At 31.9% G+C, this 21,713-nt stretch overlaps 5 protein-coding genes across 8 annotated transcripts; 3 read left to right on the top strand and 2 right to left on the bottom strand.

Moving 5' to 3' along the window:
* Positions 1-502: 502 nt before the first annotated feature.
* On the bottom strand, positions 503-3,106 carry LOC139996633 (uncharacterized). 2 transcript variants are annotated; one of them, XM_072021139.1, is made up of 5 exons: positions 2,871-3,106; positions 2,404-2,705; positions 1,732-1,867; positions 1,125-1,578; positions 503-1,048 (listed from the first exon to the last, which is right to left on the bottom strand). In XM_072021139.1, exons 2-5 carry the CDS (start codon positions 2,570-2,572, stop codon positions 767-769), a joined length of 1,041 nt encoding a protein of 346 aa, XP_071877240.1. In that variant the 5' UTR covers positions 2,573-2,705; positions 2,871-3,106; the 3' UTR covers positions 503-766. The 2 variants fall into 2 exon arrangements, with proteins under 2 accessions (XP_071877240.1, XP_071877241.1); XM_072021140.1 differs by lacking the exons at positions 2,404-2,705; positions 2,871-3,106 and adding an exon at positions 2,171-2,319.
* Positions 3,107-3,582: 476 nt separating this feature from the next.
* On the top strand, positions 3,583-4,629 carry Nd-b22 (NADH dehydrogenase (ubiquinone) B22 subunit). The gene is made up of 2 exons (XM_072021163.1): positions 3,583-3,818; positions 4,232-4,629. The coding sequence occupies exons 1-2, from the start codon at positions 3,709-3,711 to the stop codon at positions 4,566-4,568; spliced, it is 447 nt and encodes a 148-aa protein (XP_071877264.1). The 5' UTR covers positions 3,583-3,708; the 3' UTR covers positions 4,569-4,629.
* Positions 4,630-4,764: 135 nt separating this feature from the next.
* Positions 4,765-8,842, top strand: LOC139996636 (uncharacterized). 3 transcript variants are annotated; one of them, XM_072021147.1, is made up of 5 exons: positions 4,765-6,216; positions 6,607-6,868; positions 6,940-7,147; positions 7,423-7,552; positions 7,751-8,842. In XM_072021147.1, exons 1-5 carry the CDS (start codon positions 5,892-5,894, stop codon positions 7,840-7,842), a joined length of 1,017 nt encoding a protein of 338 aa, XP_071877248.1. In that variant the 5' UTR covers positions 4,765-5,891; the 3' UTR covers positions 7,843-8,842. The 3 variants fall into 3 exon arrangements, with proteins under 3 accessions (XP_071877248.1, XP_071877249.1, XP_071877250.1); XM_072021148.1 differs by having other exon boundaries at positions 8,356-8,842; XM_072021149.1 differs by lacking the exon at positions 7,423-7,552.
* On the bottom strand, positions 7,600-10,013 carry Stas (Transmembrane protein stas). The gene is made up of 4 exons (XM_072021155.1): positions 9,858-10,013; positions 9,216-9,327; positions 9,027-9,155; positions 7,600-8,842 (listed from the first exon to the last, which is right to left on the bottom strand). The coding sequence occupies exons 1-4, from the start codon at positions 9,889-9,891 to the stop codon at positions 8,335-8,337; spliced, it is 783 nt and encodes a 260-aa protein (XP_071877256.1). The 5' UTR covers positions 9,892-10,013; the 3' UTR covers positions 7,600-8,334.
* A 926-nt stretch (positions 10,014-10,939) lies between these two features.
* Wgn (Tumor necrosis factor receptor superfamily member wengen) lies at positions 10,940-21,382 on the top strand. Its single transcript, XM_072021152.1, has 6 exons — positions 10,940-11,260; positions 13,862-14,281; positions 14,729-14,912; positions 19,674-19,802; positions 20,757-21,054; positions 21,085-21,382. Exons 2-5 carry the CDS (start codon positions 13,865-13,867, stop codon positions 20,912-20,914), a joined length of 888 nt encoding a protein of 295 aa, XP_071877253.1. The 5' UTR covers positions 10,940-11,260; positions 13,862-13,864; the 3' UTR covers positions 20,915-21,054; positions 21,085-21,382.
* Positions 21,383-21,713: the final 331 nt, after the last annotated feature.

The following is a 21,713-nucleotide window of genomic DNA, read 5'->3' on the forward strand; positions in this document are numbered from 1 at the left end:
ATCTTTGTTAATAAATCTTATGATGTCGCAAATTATATTCAATATGTTGTAATTTTCTCTGTATATAAATTGATTTAATATTTAAAATCTATTATTATTTCAGTTAGAAAATATTATAGATAATACATTGCAAATTTGACATATTAAATACACTGACAAATTAATAGAATTAGGTTACGATACACCATAATTACAATAGTAAAATTATTTATGGAATGAATACATGTATAAATTTATAAAACAAGAGTTGTCATATCTACTTCTTATATTTACAATTATCGTATGAATGATAAATGTATTGCATAAAAATAAATGATATCACGTATAATATATTATACATGCATCATATGTATACATATATCTATAGATACCATTTATTTTTTAATTATTTTAATACATTATATGCATTCAAAGATTACATTTATACATACATATTTGATAATTTACTAAGAAACTTTTGTTAAGATATGGGTATAAATGGAAAGTTTTAAGACGACAATGGTTCTATTAAAATAACTATATTTATATATAACAACAGCTTAAAATATAACGACAGCATTTATGTATATAGTATTTCTTTCAGTGTGCTATATAAAGATAAAACACAGTACTGAATACAAAAATCATTTTTATTTAAACTACTTTCTTAGTTCAATATTCGTCAGTTGTTGTGTGTTGCATTCTTTTATGATAGAAAAAACCAATTTCATACTTTAGAATAAATTACAATAATTCTCCCAGGAGAAATAATTATTCTTAGAAATAATCAACCTTTGTTATTTTGTCCATCAATCATATTACATGGAATGAGAACCAGCTTAGGAATCATTCCAGGTGGTGCTATAAATTGTTGAGTACTTTGGGGTGTGTTACGTCCAGAATACTTAAGTTCTGCTTCTGTTACAATTTTACAAATATTCATTTTAATATCTGCTTGAGCTTTTGGAGGGAGTCGCTTGACAGTTTGTGCCATACTGTCAAAAAAGAGCTCTATACTACTTTTTCCTTCAGGAGCTAGGTAGACTTGGTCATAATTATTTTGTGTATCCTGAAACATATATTGAATTAAAGAATAATAAATTGCAATTAGGAAATACATACTAGTTTCGAAAATTGCAACTTACTTCTATTTTAGAAGAATTCTTTACAGAATTATTTGCAGCTGGTGCATTAACAAATATTGGTGTATCAATTGTTTTATTTTTAAAAGGTGAAGCTTTTAAGATACTGTAGGTTGCAGGCACTTCCAATGATTCAATTTTCACTTTTTTCGGTCTTATTTTTCTATATTTTGATTGAATTTGCTGAGCATATGAATCAATATCATGATGCATTGCATTTCCTACCTCTATACTTTTTACTACGTTATCACCATTATCATTTAATTCCATAGAATCACGATCCAACACTGGATCTGCAGTCGTTTCTTCCAAAACTTCTAAATATTCACTATAATCTTCATCATTACGATCTTCTAATTGTTCTAAAAGACCTTCAGAACTAATTCCACCTGCATTTATATCCTGAATGTAGTCTTCAGTTAATTCTATACTTTGAGGTTGATAATCCGATTCATACCTAAATATAGACTTTTATTGATATTTAATCATTTTGTTTGAGTATTAAATAAAGTTAAACAGTATAAAATTAATAAATAGAATATATATCACATAAGCTTAGTAAAATTATTATTATATAGAAAATAATTAAGAATTTACATATTATTCTTACGGAAACTTTAAGAAACTAAGATGATCTTCAAAAATCCATTTTTTCCTACGAACTCCTTTTTCCGTTCTATTCTTATATTTAAGTATACGGCAGTAAGTATCCCTTAAATTTTTCCATCTTAATCTCACCCAGGTGGCTAAAAACATATTAATTATATCTATATACATATCAATTTATAACAGTAAATTTAACAATTCTAATTTATAAATGCAAACAAACGTAGGTTCAAAAGCTTTAATTATAAGGAACAAAAAATATTACAGATGTATAAATTCATATTTTTTCATAGGTATCAAAATAAATATTGTATAAAATAAAATAAAACGTTTTAACGCAATGAATAACCACATATTCCATTAAATATTATATTATCTTTTAAATAATGCAGTAATATTCATTTAAACATAAACTTGAAATTAATACTGGTTATTATACATACTTCTACCCATGTTTTTTTAAATAAATGTTATTTAAATTTCGTTTTATTACTTAAACTTTCGCAGTATTTACACAATAAAATTAATAAAACGAAATTAATATGTATATAATTTTCCAAACTATGCAGAAAAATTAAAGAAAACATTTTGGCAGTAGAAATATTGTATAGCGATGATATACTAACGAACATACAAAATTATCCGAAAACAGTGAAAGAAAAAAAGGAGTTCGTACGATCAAGACCAAGTTCATCCGAAATCCTCTTCCAAACCTTCTGCCGAAATTCCTGAAGTTTAATAGAAGAACCTTTCACTTCAGCACTATATAAAACTGGATGTTGTTTTATCGCTTCAATGATCTTCAGCGAAATTTTATGCGAATCAGGCGGCATCGTCGGCACCATTTCGTCCGTTGAAAATCGTTCGAAGAAGTAAACAATGTCAATATTGGAAACTCGATCCTATGTTCTTAACTTGATGACTAAATCAAATCTTTATATTGGATGAAAATTTCAAGCTTGATTCGTAATATAAATACTGGAAATTTATTTAATAGTTAAATAAGATTAAATTAATGGTTACATTTATTTTTACTGTTAATTCGTGAATTAAGTAAACAAGGTACGTAAAAGAAAATAAATTATATAAAATTGTACTTTAATATTACGATCAAATTTTTTTAGTGAAATTGAAACGATTTACTTATTTGAGAAAATTGAAGGTTGGATTTTTTGGTTAATTCGAATTTTAAAGATTTTTGCCACAAATATTGCTGTTTAAAGTAAATTATAAGTCTTGAGTTCATCGCACAACTATGTGATTGAAAGTTTCTTTAATTGTTGAAAAGGCTAAGGTCCTTGTCGCGTCTTAAAAATTAGTCGTTAAGTATGCTGAAAAATAAAGAACCCGTAACGTAAATAAAACGACAATCGCCATTCTTTGTGATTAACTAGACTTCCGTCGCGCTGTTTAACCGGAAGCATCCTATTTGTAATATTTTTCTATTTTAGATTACATATATTATTTGAATTTTGCTATAATTATTTTAGCTTTCTTATGCTTCAAAATAACATTTTCTTTCGATGTACTTACTATACTTTAATACATAAAAAATTCATATACTGATAATATTATCTAATATTTAATAAATTTAAAATAAATATATGCTAATGTAAATCTCAACATAATAGTGAAACAAAATGCGAAACGCAATAAATGAAAAATAAAAGAAAAATTATATTAACATTGCTTGTACTTCTCTTATGATTTAACAAATTTTATATTTTTTTCTATACATAGGACCTTTATAAAGATTATTATTACTGTAATTTTGTAATATAATAATAATCATTAAAAATAATTAGTAACAGGGCAATTTATGATCATTGCGATTTTTATAATCTCACAATACTATCTGTAGTTCAGTTGCATCATATAGTTCATGACTAAGGAACAGTTAATCCTCGAATTGGTTAAGTAATTTTAAAGTAAGCAGAACAATACCAATATCTAAGTGAATTAATATCGAGTCTACATAGGAATGGCCCAACTACCATCACCTTTTATTAGTCATACTAGAAAAGTATGTAGTCTTTATAAACGCGCTATACGTGCGTTAGAAGATCAGAATATTGAAAGACACGAATTTAGGTAAAAGTATGTTTAGATTACATCTAGTAGTATAAAAAACCATTATTTTTGATATCAAATATTATTTATTACCAATTAGTATCAAAATATTAATTTAATCGTACTGCTATCATAGTTTTTCAGGATATCATACATTGTGTACATAGTTTCACTTGTCTTGTTATATAATTTTGTTATGAATTTTATTACTATTATTATTTATATAAAATTGATAATAATATGAAATAAGCTGTTACTTCTAATAGACTTACTTTTGAAGATTCAATAAATTTATGTTTTGAATTATTTTTAACATTTTATAATTATCTACTTTTATTATATATAACTGTAGATGTAACTGTTTATTTTAAGTTTTAATACTTGATTAAAAAGTTTTGAATAAATATTCATTATTATGTATTCTTTTGATTTAGATATAATGCAGTTTTATTAAGACAACGTTTTGAAAAGAATCGGAATATACCAGATGCTCGTATAGCTAAACAACTACTATTAGAAGGTGAAGAAGAATTGTTTAATAATTCACATCCTGATCCATCAAAGTTTCCTAATAGTCCAGGTGGTATATGTCATGGACGTTTTGTAATACCACCAGATTCTGTAATGGATTATTGGGATCCAATTGAAAAAGCTAGATATCCAAAATATTTTGCAGAAAGAGAGAAACTTAAGGTGGAATACGCAAAATTATATAACAAATTATATGCTGAAACTCCTGAAGAAGTTGAAAAAGGAAAAACAAATAAGTAATTCAAGTAAAACACATTGTTTATGTAGGTATAATAGTTAGAATAATGTGTATTGATATTTATATATATGTGTAATACTTAATTATTACATATATTGAAAATAAAATAATCTCTCTCCGTGTATGATCATTCATGTAGTCTGCCTTTGCAGCGCGATCTTGCGTTCTTCGTCTACGGACAAACCATGTGATGCCATCTATCTTCTCATACTCCAAGTCGCTGTTCCCTTCGCCTTCGATAGATATCAGCACATGGTTTGTCGCACCATCCTGCGTTCTTCGTCTACGGACAAACCATGTAGTGCCATCTGTCCTCAAATTCCCCAAGTCGCTGTTCCTTCCTCCTTTGATAGATGTCATCACATAGTTTGTCCATAAGACAAAGAACGCAAGATTGTGCGACAAGAACAGATGATATTGCCACTTACTGTTACATTAATTTGTTTAACAAAATCTATTTATTAATGGAATTTAAGAACGCACGTGTGCGTGTGTATTAACAAATTTAACTTAATGCTGACGTGAATAACGTATCATTCATACTTATTTTGACAATATAATTATCCTACGTGTATTTGTTTAGAACTAGTGTAAATAATAAAATCGCAATTTATGTAATATTTAAGGAATTAATAATTCATAGCATTTGTTATAATGTAAATGATATTCTAGATTTTAAATATAACTACATAGCAAGTAATATATTGAATCATATAATGAATAATCATTAGAATTAGCTACAACTAATTTTATCGACATGGTGAATTAAAAGTAATCTTATTTGACGTTAAAATCTCCTTCACTTGTTTAAATTATTGCAAAATGGTTTTGAATATGATCGGGCGGAAGCGGGTGGAGAAGCGTGGAGGTGCGTGGAAACAGGCGCAAAAATTTTAGATCTAAACAAGAGGCATCTTCGACGTATGACGCAAGATTGCATATTATGTCAGGTTAATAGTCAATGTATAATGTATTTAGTCAAATAGTTAATATATATATTTAGTCAATGGCCATATCACAGACGAGTATATAGAATAGACTTTGCATCCTTATATATTATTTTCATTTTAGTATCATAAGTAGTTCAACAATCTCCTGATAGAGAGCACAGCTGTGTTTAAATATAGATTTGCAGATCTAGCGTATATTTACTTCATTTTGTAATTCGTAATGGAATACGATGTATACATACATACATATTTTTAATTGCTATGGGAATGTTTATTAAAATGTTGTAAATTACACAATATATATATGCCATTATATATTATCGATTCCAATAAATGTTAATTCTCATTTATCATTTTTATTTTGTTTCTTAAAAAATGGTTGATTTGGAGGTGTATAGAAAACAGTTGAAAAAGATCCGTCAATTTGCACGCGAAAATGATATTACGGAAAATGAAATCAATAAAGCTTTACAAAATTCCTTTCGTACTCTTGAGAAGAAAAAGAAGAAAGTTAATTTTCGTTTCTTTATGAAAAGTATGGTTACATTACTATTTATAATAATTATATGTTTTATATCCTTTGATAAAAAGTTCTTAGGTGTGATGCTACTGAGGAATTTACAGAATTCCATCTATCCAGGCTTAAAATTACTTAGAAAAATAGCTGTACCAATAATTCAACATTATCCCTCTTTATCTGGTATGTTGATATTACAATTTATGTTAGACATACTATATTTTCTTAACAATTTCATTAGCGGCGGCTTGAAAATATTTACTTAAAATTTTCATTAAATTTTTTATATTTTATTGTCATTAAATCATTCATTATCGTTATAGAATTTGATAAAAAATTTTTTATAAAGATATAGAAGTATATATATAGACAAAACATGTAAATTACAAAAAGAAAAAGATGATATACAATAAATATATATTGGAATATAAGACATCAGTAGTTATTTCTTAAATCTCACTTTATATGACATTAACAATAATTGATTTTAATAATAGTTTTTCATTAAAATTTCATATTGTTCCTACTTGATTTATTCAATTATGTATATGTTTTTATACTTTTGCCTTTTAGAATTATATGATGAATGGTGCATATTAGAAAATCCATATTTTTATGTAAATGATATGGATTGTTGGCCCTGTAGCGTTGTACATTTTGTACCTGATTTAAGTAGCCATCATATATCTAGATCTTTTAATCTTGGCATTCCTTATACAAAAACAGAAAATTTATCTCAAGTTCATATGGAAGATATACAACAATTATTGTGGCAAAATCCAGGAGTATTTAAGAAAGATGCTATGAGAGTATTTTCTAACAATAAAACTTACAGGTATCACATATAAACAAAAATACTAAGGTGCCTTAAACAAAAGTTTGTAAATAAAAGCTTTAACATTTTAGAGATATTCAAGATATTATGGAAAAAAATATGGATTTAAATCGTTCCAAAAATTTAAATAACCATATTACATGGAGAATTAATAGCATGACAACAGGAAGAATTTTGAGAAAGTTATTTCCAAAACCTGTTGATACACCAAATTGGTGGGAACAAAGCACAGAAAGATTTATTTTTTTCGATGAACCAAACTCTCCACCTTACTCTTTAGTAAGATGTTGTTTTATTAAAAGCTTTTGGTTTGCATGAAATATTTCTTCATAAAGAACATCAATATAAAAACAATTAATAAAATTAATTATCGTGTAAATAGTAATATTCAAAATGTTTGTTGCAAGAAGCATTACAAAATAGCTGTAATATTTCAATATATGTCTGCAGTATTATTTTAATTGACAATAGATGTTAAAAATAATGTTATGTTCGAATTAAGCATATTGCTTGCAGAATAACTTCTTTAATAAATACTATTTCTAAAACTTTAGCCAAATCCTGAATGTAGTAATATAATGATAAGGTGTACAGCTGGTACAAGATTGATAAAAATGATAGCAAGTCCAGAATGTAGTGCATCTTGCGAGTCCGTCATAGTATTATTATCTGCTGGAAAAGCTTGTAAGTATCTTAATTTATAGTCAGTTAAAGAAGTTGATGAACATACGTTTTATTATTTAAACTATCTACTTTATTTTTGACAGTGTCTAACATTAACAGAAATGAGTGTCCATTAATTTAAATTAATGTTTTGAATATTACATATATCATAATTGATACATTAAACAAGTTACTTTCAAAATTATGTTTCTCTTTTAGTATGGTATAACTGGTGGTATTGGCGACCAGTCAGCCTTCCAGCTTTGAATTCAACTAGTATTACCATTAGTTATATGACATCGTTCTGCTGAATTACTCTTTCAATTAAATTAATTTTATATAACTATGTTTCCATTACAAGAATTTTTCACTAGTACAATTGGTTTTATTGTTATCCCTTTCCCTTTAAACAATTTTCTAAATAACTGCTTTTGTGAAAAACATACAACTGATTTTATATAAAACAAAATACATTAATATTTACGAAATAACAATCTAAATTTGTGCACATTTTGTAAAGTTGCAATTTATTAATAAATGCATGATATTACAGTATAAAAAATAGAAAAAACATCAACACGTGGAATTGATACAAATTAAGTTACAATTAGAAAAAAGAAAAGAAAACGGAATCTATTGTATTTAAGACTTTATATAACAGTGTAATACTATTAAAAAAAAATTTTTGTTTATTGGAACTGAATTTTGTAAAAACAACTTAGTTTGCTTTAAGTTTTAAATATTAAAATAAAGAACATATTTCTTTAAATAAATAAATCTGTTCAAAATTTCTTGCCTAAAGTTTAATCATATTTTTGTTGTAGTTTTTGTTTAAATAAAACAGGTACTAATGATAATACAGCAAATATACATAATATTATAATGCTATTCCACGACCATGCGTCAGAAGATGAAGTTAAGTTTTGTAATGTTTGACCTGCTTGAATAGCAACAAAAGATGGTGGAGCAACTCCAAAAAATGTGCCTAAAGCAAATGGTACAAGAGGCACTCCAATTACAGGACTGGCTAAATTTATAAACCAATTTGGTAGTAATGGAGTTATTCGAAGAAATAGCATATAATTAAAGAGGTGATCTTTGTGCTTCTTTACTGTTAACGTCCATTCCCTTGCTTTTTCTGGGAAATATTTAAAAAGTAATCTACGTCCCAAAAGTGAAGAAAGAAAGTAGCAAAGTGATGCTCCTATTGCGCTGCAACTGCACACTAATAACAAAGCTAAAGGAAAGGGGAAAAGAAAACCGGAAAGGATCGAAAGGAAAATAGAACCTGGAATAGCAAAAGTTTGTAAGCTAAATCTATGTTAAGGGTTATCCTATAAATTATACTTTTAAATACTTATATGTTAACATTTAAAAATAATTGAATATAATATTATATGTGAAAAGTAGAATGTTACTTAGATAAATATGAAATAGCATATTTTTAAAGTTTATAAATTATTCTGAAATTAAAAGATTTAATATCGAAGGATACAAAACATATGTAATAAATAATCCAGCAAGCACTTGAAAATAATAAAGATCTTTATATCGTCCGAGAAGTTTACCCAAACTTTTAGCTTCTTCAATATGTAATGGCAATTTCATGTATTGTCGCTCATCTCTGTAATATAGTAAATTAAAATATTTCTTTATATAAAACTTTATTATAATTTTTTCTTACTCAGTAAGTTCTGGAAAACTAGTATAAGCATAAAATAATGCTGATAACGAAGCAATGAAAATCACACCAACTGTTAAGGTTGCTTGCTTTGTCGATGCCTCCTTAGAGGAATCTGAAAATGTATTTAAAATTTTATTAACACATGGTAAATCAAAATGTTTTCATCTCATTAATTTAAACATTTAAACATTAAGAAAACTAGTAGTATTAATTTGAAAATTATATCGAATTTAAAGTATTAAGGTCACTTAAAGTCATATTTATATTAACAAAGACATTTATGAGTAAAATTTAGTATAAAAGTATCATGTACTAATAATTTAAAAATAATAAATAATAACTTCTATTTGTTTCATGAATGTATGATATTCAGTTTTAAGGTTAGAATTTTCTTAATTTTATTTACACATAATTAAATATCGAATTCTATATCAATAAAATATTAGGAAGAATTAGATATATAAATATCTCGAAGTTTTGATACTTAAGTTAGAAAATTATTAACTACATAAAATCTTATTGACATTCAATGTTTGAACTTTGGAATTGTTTTTAATAAATGTAACAAGTTAAAAGTTATTTAAAGGAAAAATCAATATCCAGTTTATTGTTAAGACATCATATCTTAAAACGTTATCCTACCGAGGCTTTGTTTTATTTTAGTTTCAGTTTTCATAACTAGACTATCACTGTTTTCTTAGAAGACAATCGTTCAGTAATTCAAGATGGCGCGAAAGTAAAAGACTATCTTTTTTTACAGCGAGTTAGATAAATATTTTTTTGTAAATAATTTAATGGTATCTAACAAATTTAATGTACTTATATGCTTATAAACTAACCGAATGTCGACATTCTGACTAAAAAAATTAAACATGAATTAAAATCATTAACATATGTATATAAATATTGTATAACTATTAACTTGATAAACTTGAATTAATATTTTGTATGTATTATTATCAGATGTATTATATTTTCTACACTATATTCTTTACCTTTAAAATTTGAAATTAACATTTTCCTTGACAAATTAAAAAAAATTTCAAAAGTTCTTTGATATAAATATTAGAAAAAAACATTTATGCAAAATTTGTGTAATAACATATATATTAAAGGAATTCATTAGAATCTGATAAAGTTGTGTTAAAATTTTTTCAATGAGATTGTCAAAATTATACACACACACACACACACAGACACACACGCGCGCGCGCACACACACACATACGAAATGTCATTGATCCTAAGTTATATAGTTATAAGTTACAATATTTAATTTTGTTCATATATTTTGTATATTTTACATATGTTGTATATATGTTTGTATATGTTACAAAGAAATGACATGTTAATTAAATTCTAATATATTTCACTTTATTTACTTTAACTTAATTACACATGGAATATATCTAATATATGTAATGCATCTAATGTATCTCGGATTTCATTATGTTCTTGATAATAAGGGATATAACAATTAGCAATGATCATACATTTAGAGTTAGCGAAACATTATCTTTTTGCTACAAAACTGTACTGTCAACGATAGGTAGTGACGTTTGAAGCCATCGCTACTTTTCTTTTTTTGTGTTTCACCGCGTGGCTCCCTCTGTCTTCTTTCATCTTCTTCCAGCTCTAAGTTTCTTTCCGTATCTCTTTCCTTTCAACATCTCTTTCTTTTTCATGAACGCGTTCTCTTTCTAAGGGAGGATCGTGGGCGGAAATTAGAATAACCAGTCTAGTCAGTTGTATTGTGGTCGGCGGGCGGTGCGCGTCTATTTCGTGGCAGTGGAGATTTTTTGAAATACCGCCTTTCTCTACTTGTATTCCAATATGCGGAAAAAGGATTTTTGTTAACTTTGATTCTAAGAAGGTTTAGGACTCGTAGAACTTGGTCTAAATAAATCAATCGTGATCTCGTTCGAATGGAAAGTTCAATGATATCTTGTGTATCCTGGATGTTTTGTCGGTTTCTCTCCCGGTGATCGATCTTGGATACATCGATTGGATTGCGTCATGACAGGCCTGCATTTATCGAAGGCAGCGTATGTATCATTATATAGACATACATTTCTTTATATAAATGAACTGTCAGTATGTATTTCTTTAAGTATTATTCTAATTTGATAAAATATTTTCGCTTCTAGTCATTTTTTTGATTTGATTTATTACACTTTTCATTGTAGGTACTATCTTTCTTTGTAAAATTTTAGTAGTATACTATTTGTTTGACGATAGTTGATCTAATATTTGGTCTGACGAGCATATCTTATAGTAATTCATATATACTTATTAGTTTGTATTATGATGCACATAATTGCCAAAGATAAATCTATCAACAAGTTACTTTAAATTGAATAAAGATTATACTTAAATTATTTCACGTATTACGATTTTCTAACAAGATTATAATTATAAAACAAATAAAACTAAAAAGCGTTGGAAGATCTAATTTAAAGTGCATTTGTGATAAGATGTAAAATATAGCGAAATGGCTTAGTTGACTTTTATGCGCGTATTCAATGACACAGCGAACGTAGAGAATGTCAATGAGATTTATGAATGGTCGTATAATATATGTTAATAGCAGTTATTACGATACTAATACTAAAGAATTGATATAGATATTGATTGGTTGAATCAAATTTTATTTTATATTGAAAGACAGTGCAAAATTATTAAATTATATAAATTTATTTATAAGTTCATAAAATCCAAACAACAGTAAAATCTCTTAACGATAGTACAGTTCATAGCCTATTAATTAAACTACAAAATATTTAATAAAATTATATCGCGTTCAGAAATTATTTTCGAGGTAAATGTAATACGTATGTTACATTTAATATCGATAAAGTGAGTTCTATATTATAGGCGATTCAAATTATGATTACTTAATATCGAATAATTTAAGTAATTAATTATGAATTTGTTATTAGGGTTATGCATTATAAATCTTTACATTAGCCCTTAACTTTTGTCAAAGAACTTGACCAAAGTATCGAGATCTACGGTGTACAGTCGTTTTGTGTTGCCGTGATTCTGGTACGCGAACTGCGTATGTTTGCCACGCAATCGAGAAGTACGATTGGTAGAAGCGCGCGCATCAAATTTTAAATAGCCCGGGAGAAACCTTCGCCTCGGATAGAACGTTACGCTTTCTATTTGAGCGACACAATTTTCTATTTCTAATCATTTCATTCATCCAATGACCGATTGAATCGAACCTTAATTGTAATTCGAAATCTACTACTACTATACCTTTTGTTTAATTTTGTTTAATTTAGAATACTGAACATTTGCGAATTAATTAATATGTAGATTGTTGACGTTGGAGGACAATCCATACGAACTAATCTTATTAAAATGTGCAGTTGCTGAGAAACACGTTTCACTAATTACAGTATATTTGTCGTTAACGATTAGCTCATGATACGTATACATGTATATGTATATACTAATGTTAAAGAAAAATCGCAGCAAAATCACAACCAAATCGCGGTCAATTGATTCATGTCAAAACTATTCTAATGCACGTGCGTACGCATACTCATGACTATACTCCGCTCGGGATACAACTACGGATGTAATTACATCGCAATCGAGCCGGAAGTGGAAACGGTCTGGCCGGTTTTGCCGGTTAAATGGCCACTTTACACGCTCGATTGTTTCAACGAGTTGTTTAAAAAATACATTTTTCTCCTCACGAATGTTTTATCTTTTCTTTCACTTTTCTTCTACATATATAGAGTCAATAAAATTAATATAAATTAGAATTATTTATATGATTACGATATAATCGTTATAATTATTGCATCAATATCATAATCAATATTTTGTTTTCGTATCTCTCGATGTAAAAACTATTTTCTTAATAAATATTTATCAATTAAAATTAAAATTTTTAAAGAATTATTATAACATTAAAATAAAATTAAAATTATAAAGGAAATTCTATAACTTTTGATTGCGGACAGAGGTAGCTTAATACTCTTTTTTAGAGAATTAAATACTGCATCGAGAACTGTGTATAAAAAACAATGTATAGTTCCATTTAAGAAACCAAAGGTCACCTTGAGATCTCGAGAACCCCTCCACCTGGACAAACCTGGTAGTCGTCATAAGACGTCCCCCTTGAAACAGAACAAGTTTTATTTGAAACGTTCCTTCGAATATCGTACAGTTTAGGAGATATTTGCGTGGACCGATTAAAACGAGCCTGTATATTACCATTTCTTTTACTGCCATTTTAATTCAAATACATGATAATTATTTGCTAAGTTTTTATCAATTATCGTATTTATTGCTATTTGCTATTTACCGTTCCTGCCTCGTTTAAGGATGCCCTTTTCTCAAGTTTACAATTCAATTGCTAGGATTAGAGATTTATACATTTAATGGAAATTGACTGTGATCAAATTCTAACGAGATGGAAAACACTTAGTCTCCGAGTATCTTGTTGAGAGATTTTACAACCGATAAAAATTAGAAATGCCTGTTAACCGAGGACTTTGCAATTATTTATCGTTGTTTTGTACAACGAACATTTTCATTGGTTGCATACGAAAATATTCCTTAATATCGTTATCATTGCTGTAGCGATTAAGGAATTGGTTGAAAGGTAACAAGCGTGGAAACTGTTTTAGGTGATGCCTCGGGAGCCTAATCGGGCATATCTGTCGGCCGTGTTGCTGCTATTGGTCGGTCTCCGCAAGGCTGGCTGCTCGACATCCGCTCCCCGATATCCGGTCTGTAAACCGGGTTTCGAATTTTGGTCGGTCGAGCGTGCCACCTGTTGGCCTTGCACCAGATGCGCTCCTGAATTCACTTTGAGTCCCTGCGCCATTTACAAGGATGCTATTTGCGGACCGCTCTCCGCTCTCGAGCTCGACTGGTCTTTCCTCTCGACCAGGAAACGACCGGAAACCGGCCAAAGGAGCCTCGAAGCGGTTACCTCGAAGATGTTATGGAGGTTCCCCGACCTGGACCAGCAACAGATTAGGCAAGAGTCGAAGGATTTTGCTGACAATTCGCAGGCAGATATCCAATCGAAAACGAAGAACCAGGTATAAGGTCTACCGTATTAAGCTGGTTATCAGAAATTCATCTATCCATTTCTCAACCATGTCCAGTTATCCACTTAGCTGAATTCACCACGTTGAAAGACAAGTGATTTATTATACAGGGTGTGTCACAACGCGTGAGACCCATTTCAGGAGTGGGCACGAGAAACAATAAAGGAAGTCCATATGAACATGCGTCCGACCTGATTTTGTTTCAAAGTTATAGTCATTTACTTTTGTGTTTCAACAGTTCGCAACAGTTTACCTTCGTAGAAAGCCCTTGAAATGGCTTTCAAGTAATAAATTTGAGACAAGATCAGATAGGAAGTATGTTCATTGTTTTCATGCCTTCTGTCCATTGTTGGAATAGCTCCCTGGGCGCAGGCACGTGTTGTGATACACTCTGCGTATCTGCAGTTTGTTCGTTAACGAATGGAACGGAAATTCTAGGTATTGAACGAGTCTCCTTATCCAAGGAGCGCAGCTACTTCCAAGGAGAGAATTCTGTGGGACTGGCAAACGGTCGCGCTGATCCTTGCAGTGTGTGCCTGTATTCTCTTTTTTCTGGTCGCAGGATGCTCGGCTTTGGTCTACGCGAGACAGTGGCGTCGGATGAAGAAAAATTTCGAGCCCGGTAAGAATACAACTTGTTATTGGTAATCGTTGGACCGCGGATTTTCCTGCGTTTATGGGAAATTTCGAGATGCGAAAATAGAATATTCAAAGCAACATACTCGTTACAATATAATGGACGAATCAACATCTCTGCTTAGCTTTGCTTTCCTACTTATTATTAATTATGTTCATATTACGCATAGAAACGAAGCCTTACGAAATGATTGCACAGTAGGAAAATTGAGTTCCCCGTTAAGGGCGCTGTCGGAAGAAGATATCTTTTGCAATTTAAAAGTTGCTAAACGAATCACTCTGAATTCCTGTGAGAAATATGTATCGCGTGAATGTCAGCCGAACCCTGTCGCTGTATTTTATGGGTGTAACGAAGCCGAAAATGTTGTATAAACGTAGGTTAAACAAAGCTTTATCAAAAAGTTGTAATAAAAGCACGAAGTATGGAAGGAATGGACTTGTGGTTTCGGTGCTATAAGACAAGAATAGATTTACAATCAACATAATCATTATTAGCTATTAATAGTCATGGTCAATGTTTCTGTTGATACGAAGATCTAGTCAGTATTCCCGTTGGTATTTTGTATCTTTACCATAACTTTTTAATAAATATTACCTGGAAATATTACCCGCCGTGTGTAGTACACTACCACTGAGTGTACGTACACTATTGAGTGTACTAAGCATTAGTAGTAGGTAATATTTCGCGTTCTGGTATTTTGTTACATTCGATTCCGAAGGATTGTTATATGTTTCCTTGGAGGGGGATAAGAAGTCCTTTAAAATGCAAGACAGATTTTCTTCATTAGAGGGCCGCTCACGACCTCTGCTCACCTTGGCTCGATCTATCACGCCCGGATATGACGTCCCGGTATCCGATGCTTCTCATTTCTTTCGTGATGCTCCGTTCCGCGTTCTCATTGTACTCGTTTACCAACTTATGTCATCAATGACGATTATACATATCGCTCGCGAGATGCGTGCCTTTAATTGGCAACATTTGCTTTCATCGAATCGAAGCCAGTGTAAGGATTGGCTTTGATCGTAACAAGCCTGATACCTACATTTACGTATCGTTTTTATCAATCAGCATGGCATGCCAATATTTATTAGATTTTCGAAAGAATTATTTCATATACATACAAGGTGTCTCGTTTTAATCGATCCACGCAAATATCTCCCAAACTGTACGTTATTTGGAAAAATGTTCCAAATAAATAACTTGTTCTGTTTCAAGGAAGACGTCAGGTTTGTCTAGGTGGCGACGTATTCGAGATTTCGAGATAAACGTTCGCGACTTTTTTGAGAATCAAATCTCCTTTATAATAAATAGGTTTACAAATCTTGTTGCTTTGATGCTAATTATTATAATAATTCTATGCTAAATTTATTCGCAACTATAAGAATCAATATGGTATTATAAAATCGAAGGTTTTTCATTTGGCCGGCGATGTTGCAGCTGATTGTTCGCGTCATTGAGCAGCACGAAGGCGGGAAAGGCGATCGGAAGGCTGTTCAGATTTTTCGAAACGTTGAAATAACACCGCGTACGAAATCGCGTGACCCAGCTGCTTTAAATTCCTTACGGTTCGTCCAGTACTGTAAAGCTGTAAACGGGCAATGTTCGCAAATCGCCGTTACGATGTTCACAAACGAGAGGTTGCTCGCGTATTCAAGATCGATCGCAGCTCATCGACTGTGCGTCTCCACGAGTACGACGCGCACTCATATTTTTCGAGACCGTCGAAATTCACTTCCGAATAGCTCAATTTCAATACCTTAAAATTTCTGGAAATTTTGCAAGTCTACAAAAGTCTCGAAAGTCTCGTAATCCCCCTAAATTTTGCGAATCGCGGTCGCGCAAATGCATTTCCGATCTTTTCAACTTTCAAGATTTTTAGGAATTTTACGGCATTGAATACGATTCGAAGTGTTTCAAAGTACCTGGCAATCCATCGCTGGATGTACATCCTCGCTCAAAAATATCCGGACGTTAGCTTATTTTGTGACAAGACGTATCTTAATTATAAAACTACAGTCGAATCATACTCGAATCGATTTGATTCCTCGTAATCGCTATAGCTACTTGTAACATATAGGTTTTATATCAAGTATATATATATATATATATACAGTGAATATTAAAGAATATGTAACTATAATTAAAGTATATTGTTTCAATATCTTCTAACGCGTGATTTAGATTTATATCCTGATGATATAACTTGATACAAAATTTGTAAAATTCACACGCTGTTGCTGCAAATTAACCCAGGTGTCCGTATACTTATGAGCGGCAGTGTAGGCGTACAGAGAAGAGAGAAATTCGAATGGTGTTATGATCTACAATCTACAATGAACGTTTGTACGATGTTACTACCCGCATTTGCATAACGAGCGTTACGCAGAACTCATCAACGCCGGAACCCTCTCTTGTCCCCTCTATTCTTCCCGATACCCCCTTTTCCCCTTTTCCTCTTCCCCATCTTGCTGCCACCCACGCTTCCCGAGGAAGCGTACTATCCAGCGATAGAATCGACCCGTTCGATCCCTTCCATCTTTTTACGAACGTTGTTATTGATCAAGCACGGGCACCCTTGTAATTACACGTGTGTCCATCTATCTGCGATTTAGTTGCAATTATTTAGTAGAAGATCGAAGAGTGCTCGTAGAGAACACCGTAAACAGCTCGTCCAGACACGGCCGATATAGCAAGCAAGTAGCAAACGATATAGTATCTTGCCCCGTGTGAACGCTAAAATTTATTCAACTAGTTTAGGCAAAATGGTCGTTCGAGTCGACGAAAATTTGTCCACTGTCTTCCGGCAAAGTAGACCGCGGCTGTAGCAGTCGAAATGTACATTCTTTTAAAACCAAGATGTTTGGCGATTGCGTAGGCAAAGAACTATTTTCCGGGCAATTTCGTTTCTTTCTTATTTTTTCCTACCTGTTTCCAAACCTGAACGAAGCAGGCAACAAGCGCGTTGATTCCAGCGCAAATCCGACAAGCTACCAACTATCGTCGCTAAAGAAACAGAAAGAAGGAAACACCTGATGTCCACTTAATCCCATCGCTAGTGGACATTTGTGGAAAACCTTTGAATCGTCACACGAGTCGGTATGAATGAACCACTACATGAACTACTCTTTGACTTCAACGCCGGTACGACGCTGTTAATTCTACGATCAGATGCATAATGTTTCGTGCAATCCACCGTATCGTTGTAACAATCGTAGTATTATTTTTCCGAGAAGCGACCGGCAAAGTGGCAATCTGTTCGTATAAATGGAGGTTTACGAGAATAAAAGTTAAAAATATAAGCGATAAGTTGATTATCGATAATAAAAAGAAAGAAAAAGTGGTATACGGCGGAGAATGGTTGAAACGAGGCTTTCGCGTTGAATCTCGGCCCAACGAATTCGCAAGAATATCGCTGGCTAGTGTAATCGTGCTTGACATGTTCCTCAATTGGAATCAGAAGGTATTGTCGGCATTCTCACTAACGGATTGGTAATACAAGCGAATGGTCGTGCATTCGGTACCGTTTCATTGCTGGTTCTGCCTACTAAAGGGGACTGAGGATAGCCCGCCTCTTCTGTTAGACTCCATTACCTGACAATCCCCCTAACAATGTTCCTTAATCGTAACAAATTAACGATAATTCTCCAACACGGACCTTCGCAAAGCCATTTGCATTGTTGCACAAATATAAATGTAATTCTCGCACTTACGCAGTATAATTATAGCGACGATTCTTACAATTTCAGTTTCTTATTTCTTAATAATTAATAATTAATTTTAATGATTTTTAAACTAGCACTTCCATTTATACGAGTCTTTTTCAATCCCATTTGATATCATTGCTACATGTAAAAAGCGACCCACAATTTCAAGATTACCTCTTACAATCTTAATACACTTAGTCCAAGTTATTTCAATTCCCCTGAATCGTCTCTGTCGGTGTTAATTACGAATTGGTGGTGAAACAAAGTGTATACGAATTAAATTTCAAAAGGTAGAATTTGAGAAAAAAATACTTGTTAGAAAAAGCATGCCAGGCGAGACATTCATTTTTCTAATCGAATAGTTCTTCGACCCGTGACTAGTCAGGCTTTTCTTCATGGGAAGAGAAACACGACTTCAGACTGGAGCGGGACTATCGTTAGATTCATCCCATGGGGCCTTGAGAAAGCAGAACTGCATTCCATAGTCGCTCAACTCGCATTCCATCCTTGGGCAGGCGATACGATCGTTTCAACTGGTACCACTAGATTATCAATGAACGATAACTTAAACGATCAGTGTCCTAAATTACTGGATCTAGCAAACGTCGAATTTTGTAGAGCAACGATAGTAAATTAAAAATCGTTAAACTACAACATCGACGTTGGCTCGAACCTCTTCATCTTCATCGCGTAAAAATCATAAATAGAATAAATAACGTAATATTTAATTTATCAAAATTATACGATTGTACCTTATATTTACTTTGCTCTTTTTAATATAATTGAAAGTTCGTCTATTCATAAGGAAAATAATTATAGTTTGAAAATTATAGCTGAAAGTTTGGAATTAATAATGACTATAAATAAATTATTCGATCGATATTTCGATACAAAACGGACATGATCAGATTTTTACGCATCTATGAGAATGTGCTAAAATGTGCCAAATTGTACGGATTACGTAGAAATATAAAATATACAAAGACTAAACTAAATTCGTTGTTGAAGCTGGTGCAGAGTAAAGACTGTTCGATATTTTCAGTGGGTCTAGAAGAGATCTCGGCTCGATTAAATTTAATGGTCAAGGCGGAACTAGCCGAACTGGTTGCCGGCGCACCAATGAACCCTGGTGATCCCGAAACAAGGTGCCAGTATCTCGAGAAACTCTTAGGTAAGTAAATTCTTTGAATCGGCTCGTTCGCTTTTAAATTGTATTTTCATCTTTAAAAATCCTCTTCGTTTCTTTATATACCCAAAAATATATCATATAGCTATGATAGAAAAGTAAGAAGAAAATGTATGCTTTTCGCGTGACATCGTGCTGTATTCTATAGGGTGTATTATAACAAACGGGACTCGCTTCAAGACACGAGTGGACAGGAGGCACAAAAGCAACGAAAAAGATTCGTACGAACGTGCGTTCTACCCGATCTTGCTTCAAACGTGTAGTCATTTCGGCGTTTCGATAATCCAGTTTCAATATGTCCAGAAACGATTTATCGTTTCTTCTGGAAAACATACGTTCTCAACCTGAGTCGCTTTCGTCGCTAGTGGGCGATAGAATACGTTCGTGAAAATTTCCAATGGGAATATATCGTAGTACGGAGATAGCTCGACTTACTATTTGTCGTCTTTATCGGCAACGCCATCGGTATTTATTAAAACAGTCAGATTCGTACGTCCAAGTGCTCAGGCTCTTCAAGTCTGCGAACAATTGTTACGTGTAATGTGATTCATACATTTATTTAAGTCGTAGTTTCGTGGTTGTCTAATTTTATAATATACATTAATCAATCAATCGATAAGAATGTATCCCTACCGTGTAACGTATATCGCTCGTTTGCTGCAACAACGACGTAACTAAAAAATCACGATTATAGGGAAAACGAGTTTGAATGCTCCGAACTGTTACAGTTTCGCGATGATGCAAGCGACACAACTGTCACCGTGCGGCGAACTTTTCAACTTCGCTTGCACGATTCTACCGGTAAAAAGTACATGGAACGATTATTTCTACCGTACCGATAGCTCAAAGGCTACAAATTTCATTTTCAGTTATTCAGACTGTGTGTGTAATAACTGATAACTCGAACAATATGGGTAATGCATCTTTTTTTTTTTGCAGATCGAAAAAGGGAGACTCCCGTGGTGTCCGATTGGCCGGAAGTCAGCGGGAACGTTTACATAGAAGACGGAGATCCCTCGAAGAAATTGCAACTCGCTAGAATTCATCGAAATATCGAGACGATGTTAAATCAGAAGAAGAGTTTCAGCGATTCATAGAAACGCAAGTGGAATACGCGTTGAAATACCGTGGTTGAATACCGTTTTCGAAGAAAGTCGAGCTAAAATTTTAATCGAGGACTATTTTATATTTATATTCGTATTTACGACTCGTTATTCGACGCGGTAGTTGAAATAAGGTGAAATAAGGTGAAATAAGGTGAAATAAGGAAATTACGCCGAAAGGTACAAAATCACATTCGACGATTGTACACGAGCAATTTGTATTATTTTTTTAATAATTTAATAATTATATCTTTATATATATTTTGTTATTTAAGTAGATACGCGAGTAAGGAGATGGAAGAAATCGTTGCTCGAAGTCTCGAAGCTCGAACGTGATCGAGCGACGACCGACTTGCCCCGTTCAATTATTTATTTCTTCTTAGTAGCTTTAAAAGCCGTCATCTCTGTATTATAACTATGCGATGTATGTATTGAAAAACAAAATAAAATGGCATAAACGTTTTCGCTATAATATTTTACGTTTAAAAGGCGCGTGTAGAATAATTTTCTGACCGACTATAGATCATTTTTCATAATATCCGTATTCCATCACCCTGTAACGAGGAATCGGGCAGCAAACATCGGAAAGCGAAACAAAACGAGAGATACGAATTTTGCGAAACACGATGCGAGAGCCTGGATCGTGTAACGAGAAGGTGCGAGAACGTAGAAGAGTTGGAAAAGATCTAGGAAGAATACTCGAAGATTCCGATAAAGGATACGCATGGACGAAGGATTTTAAACACAGAGCTGACAATATACGGACGATGGTCGCATGGAAAAACAGCGTACA

Source organism: Bombus fervidus, chromosome 18, assembly GCF_041682495.2.
Source record: "Bombus fervidus isolate BK054 chromosome 18, iyBomFerv1, whole genome shotgun sequence".
Taxonomy (NCBI): Eukaryota; Metazoa; Arthropoda; class Insecta; order Hymenoptera; family Apidae; genus Bombus; species Bombus fervidus.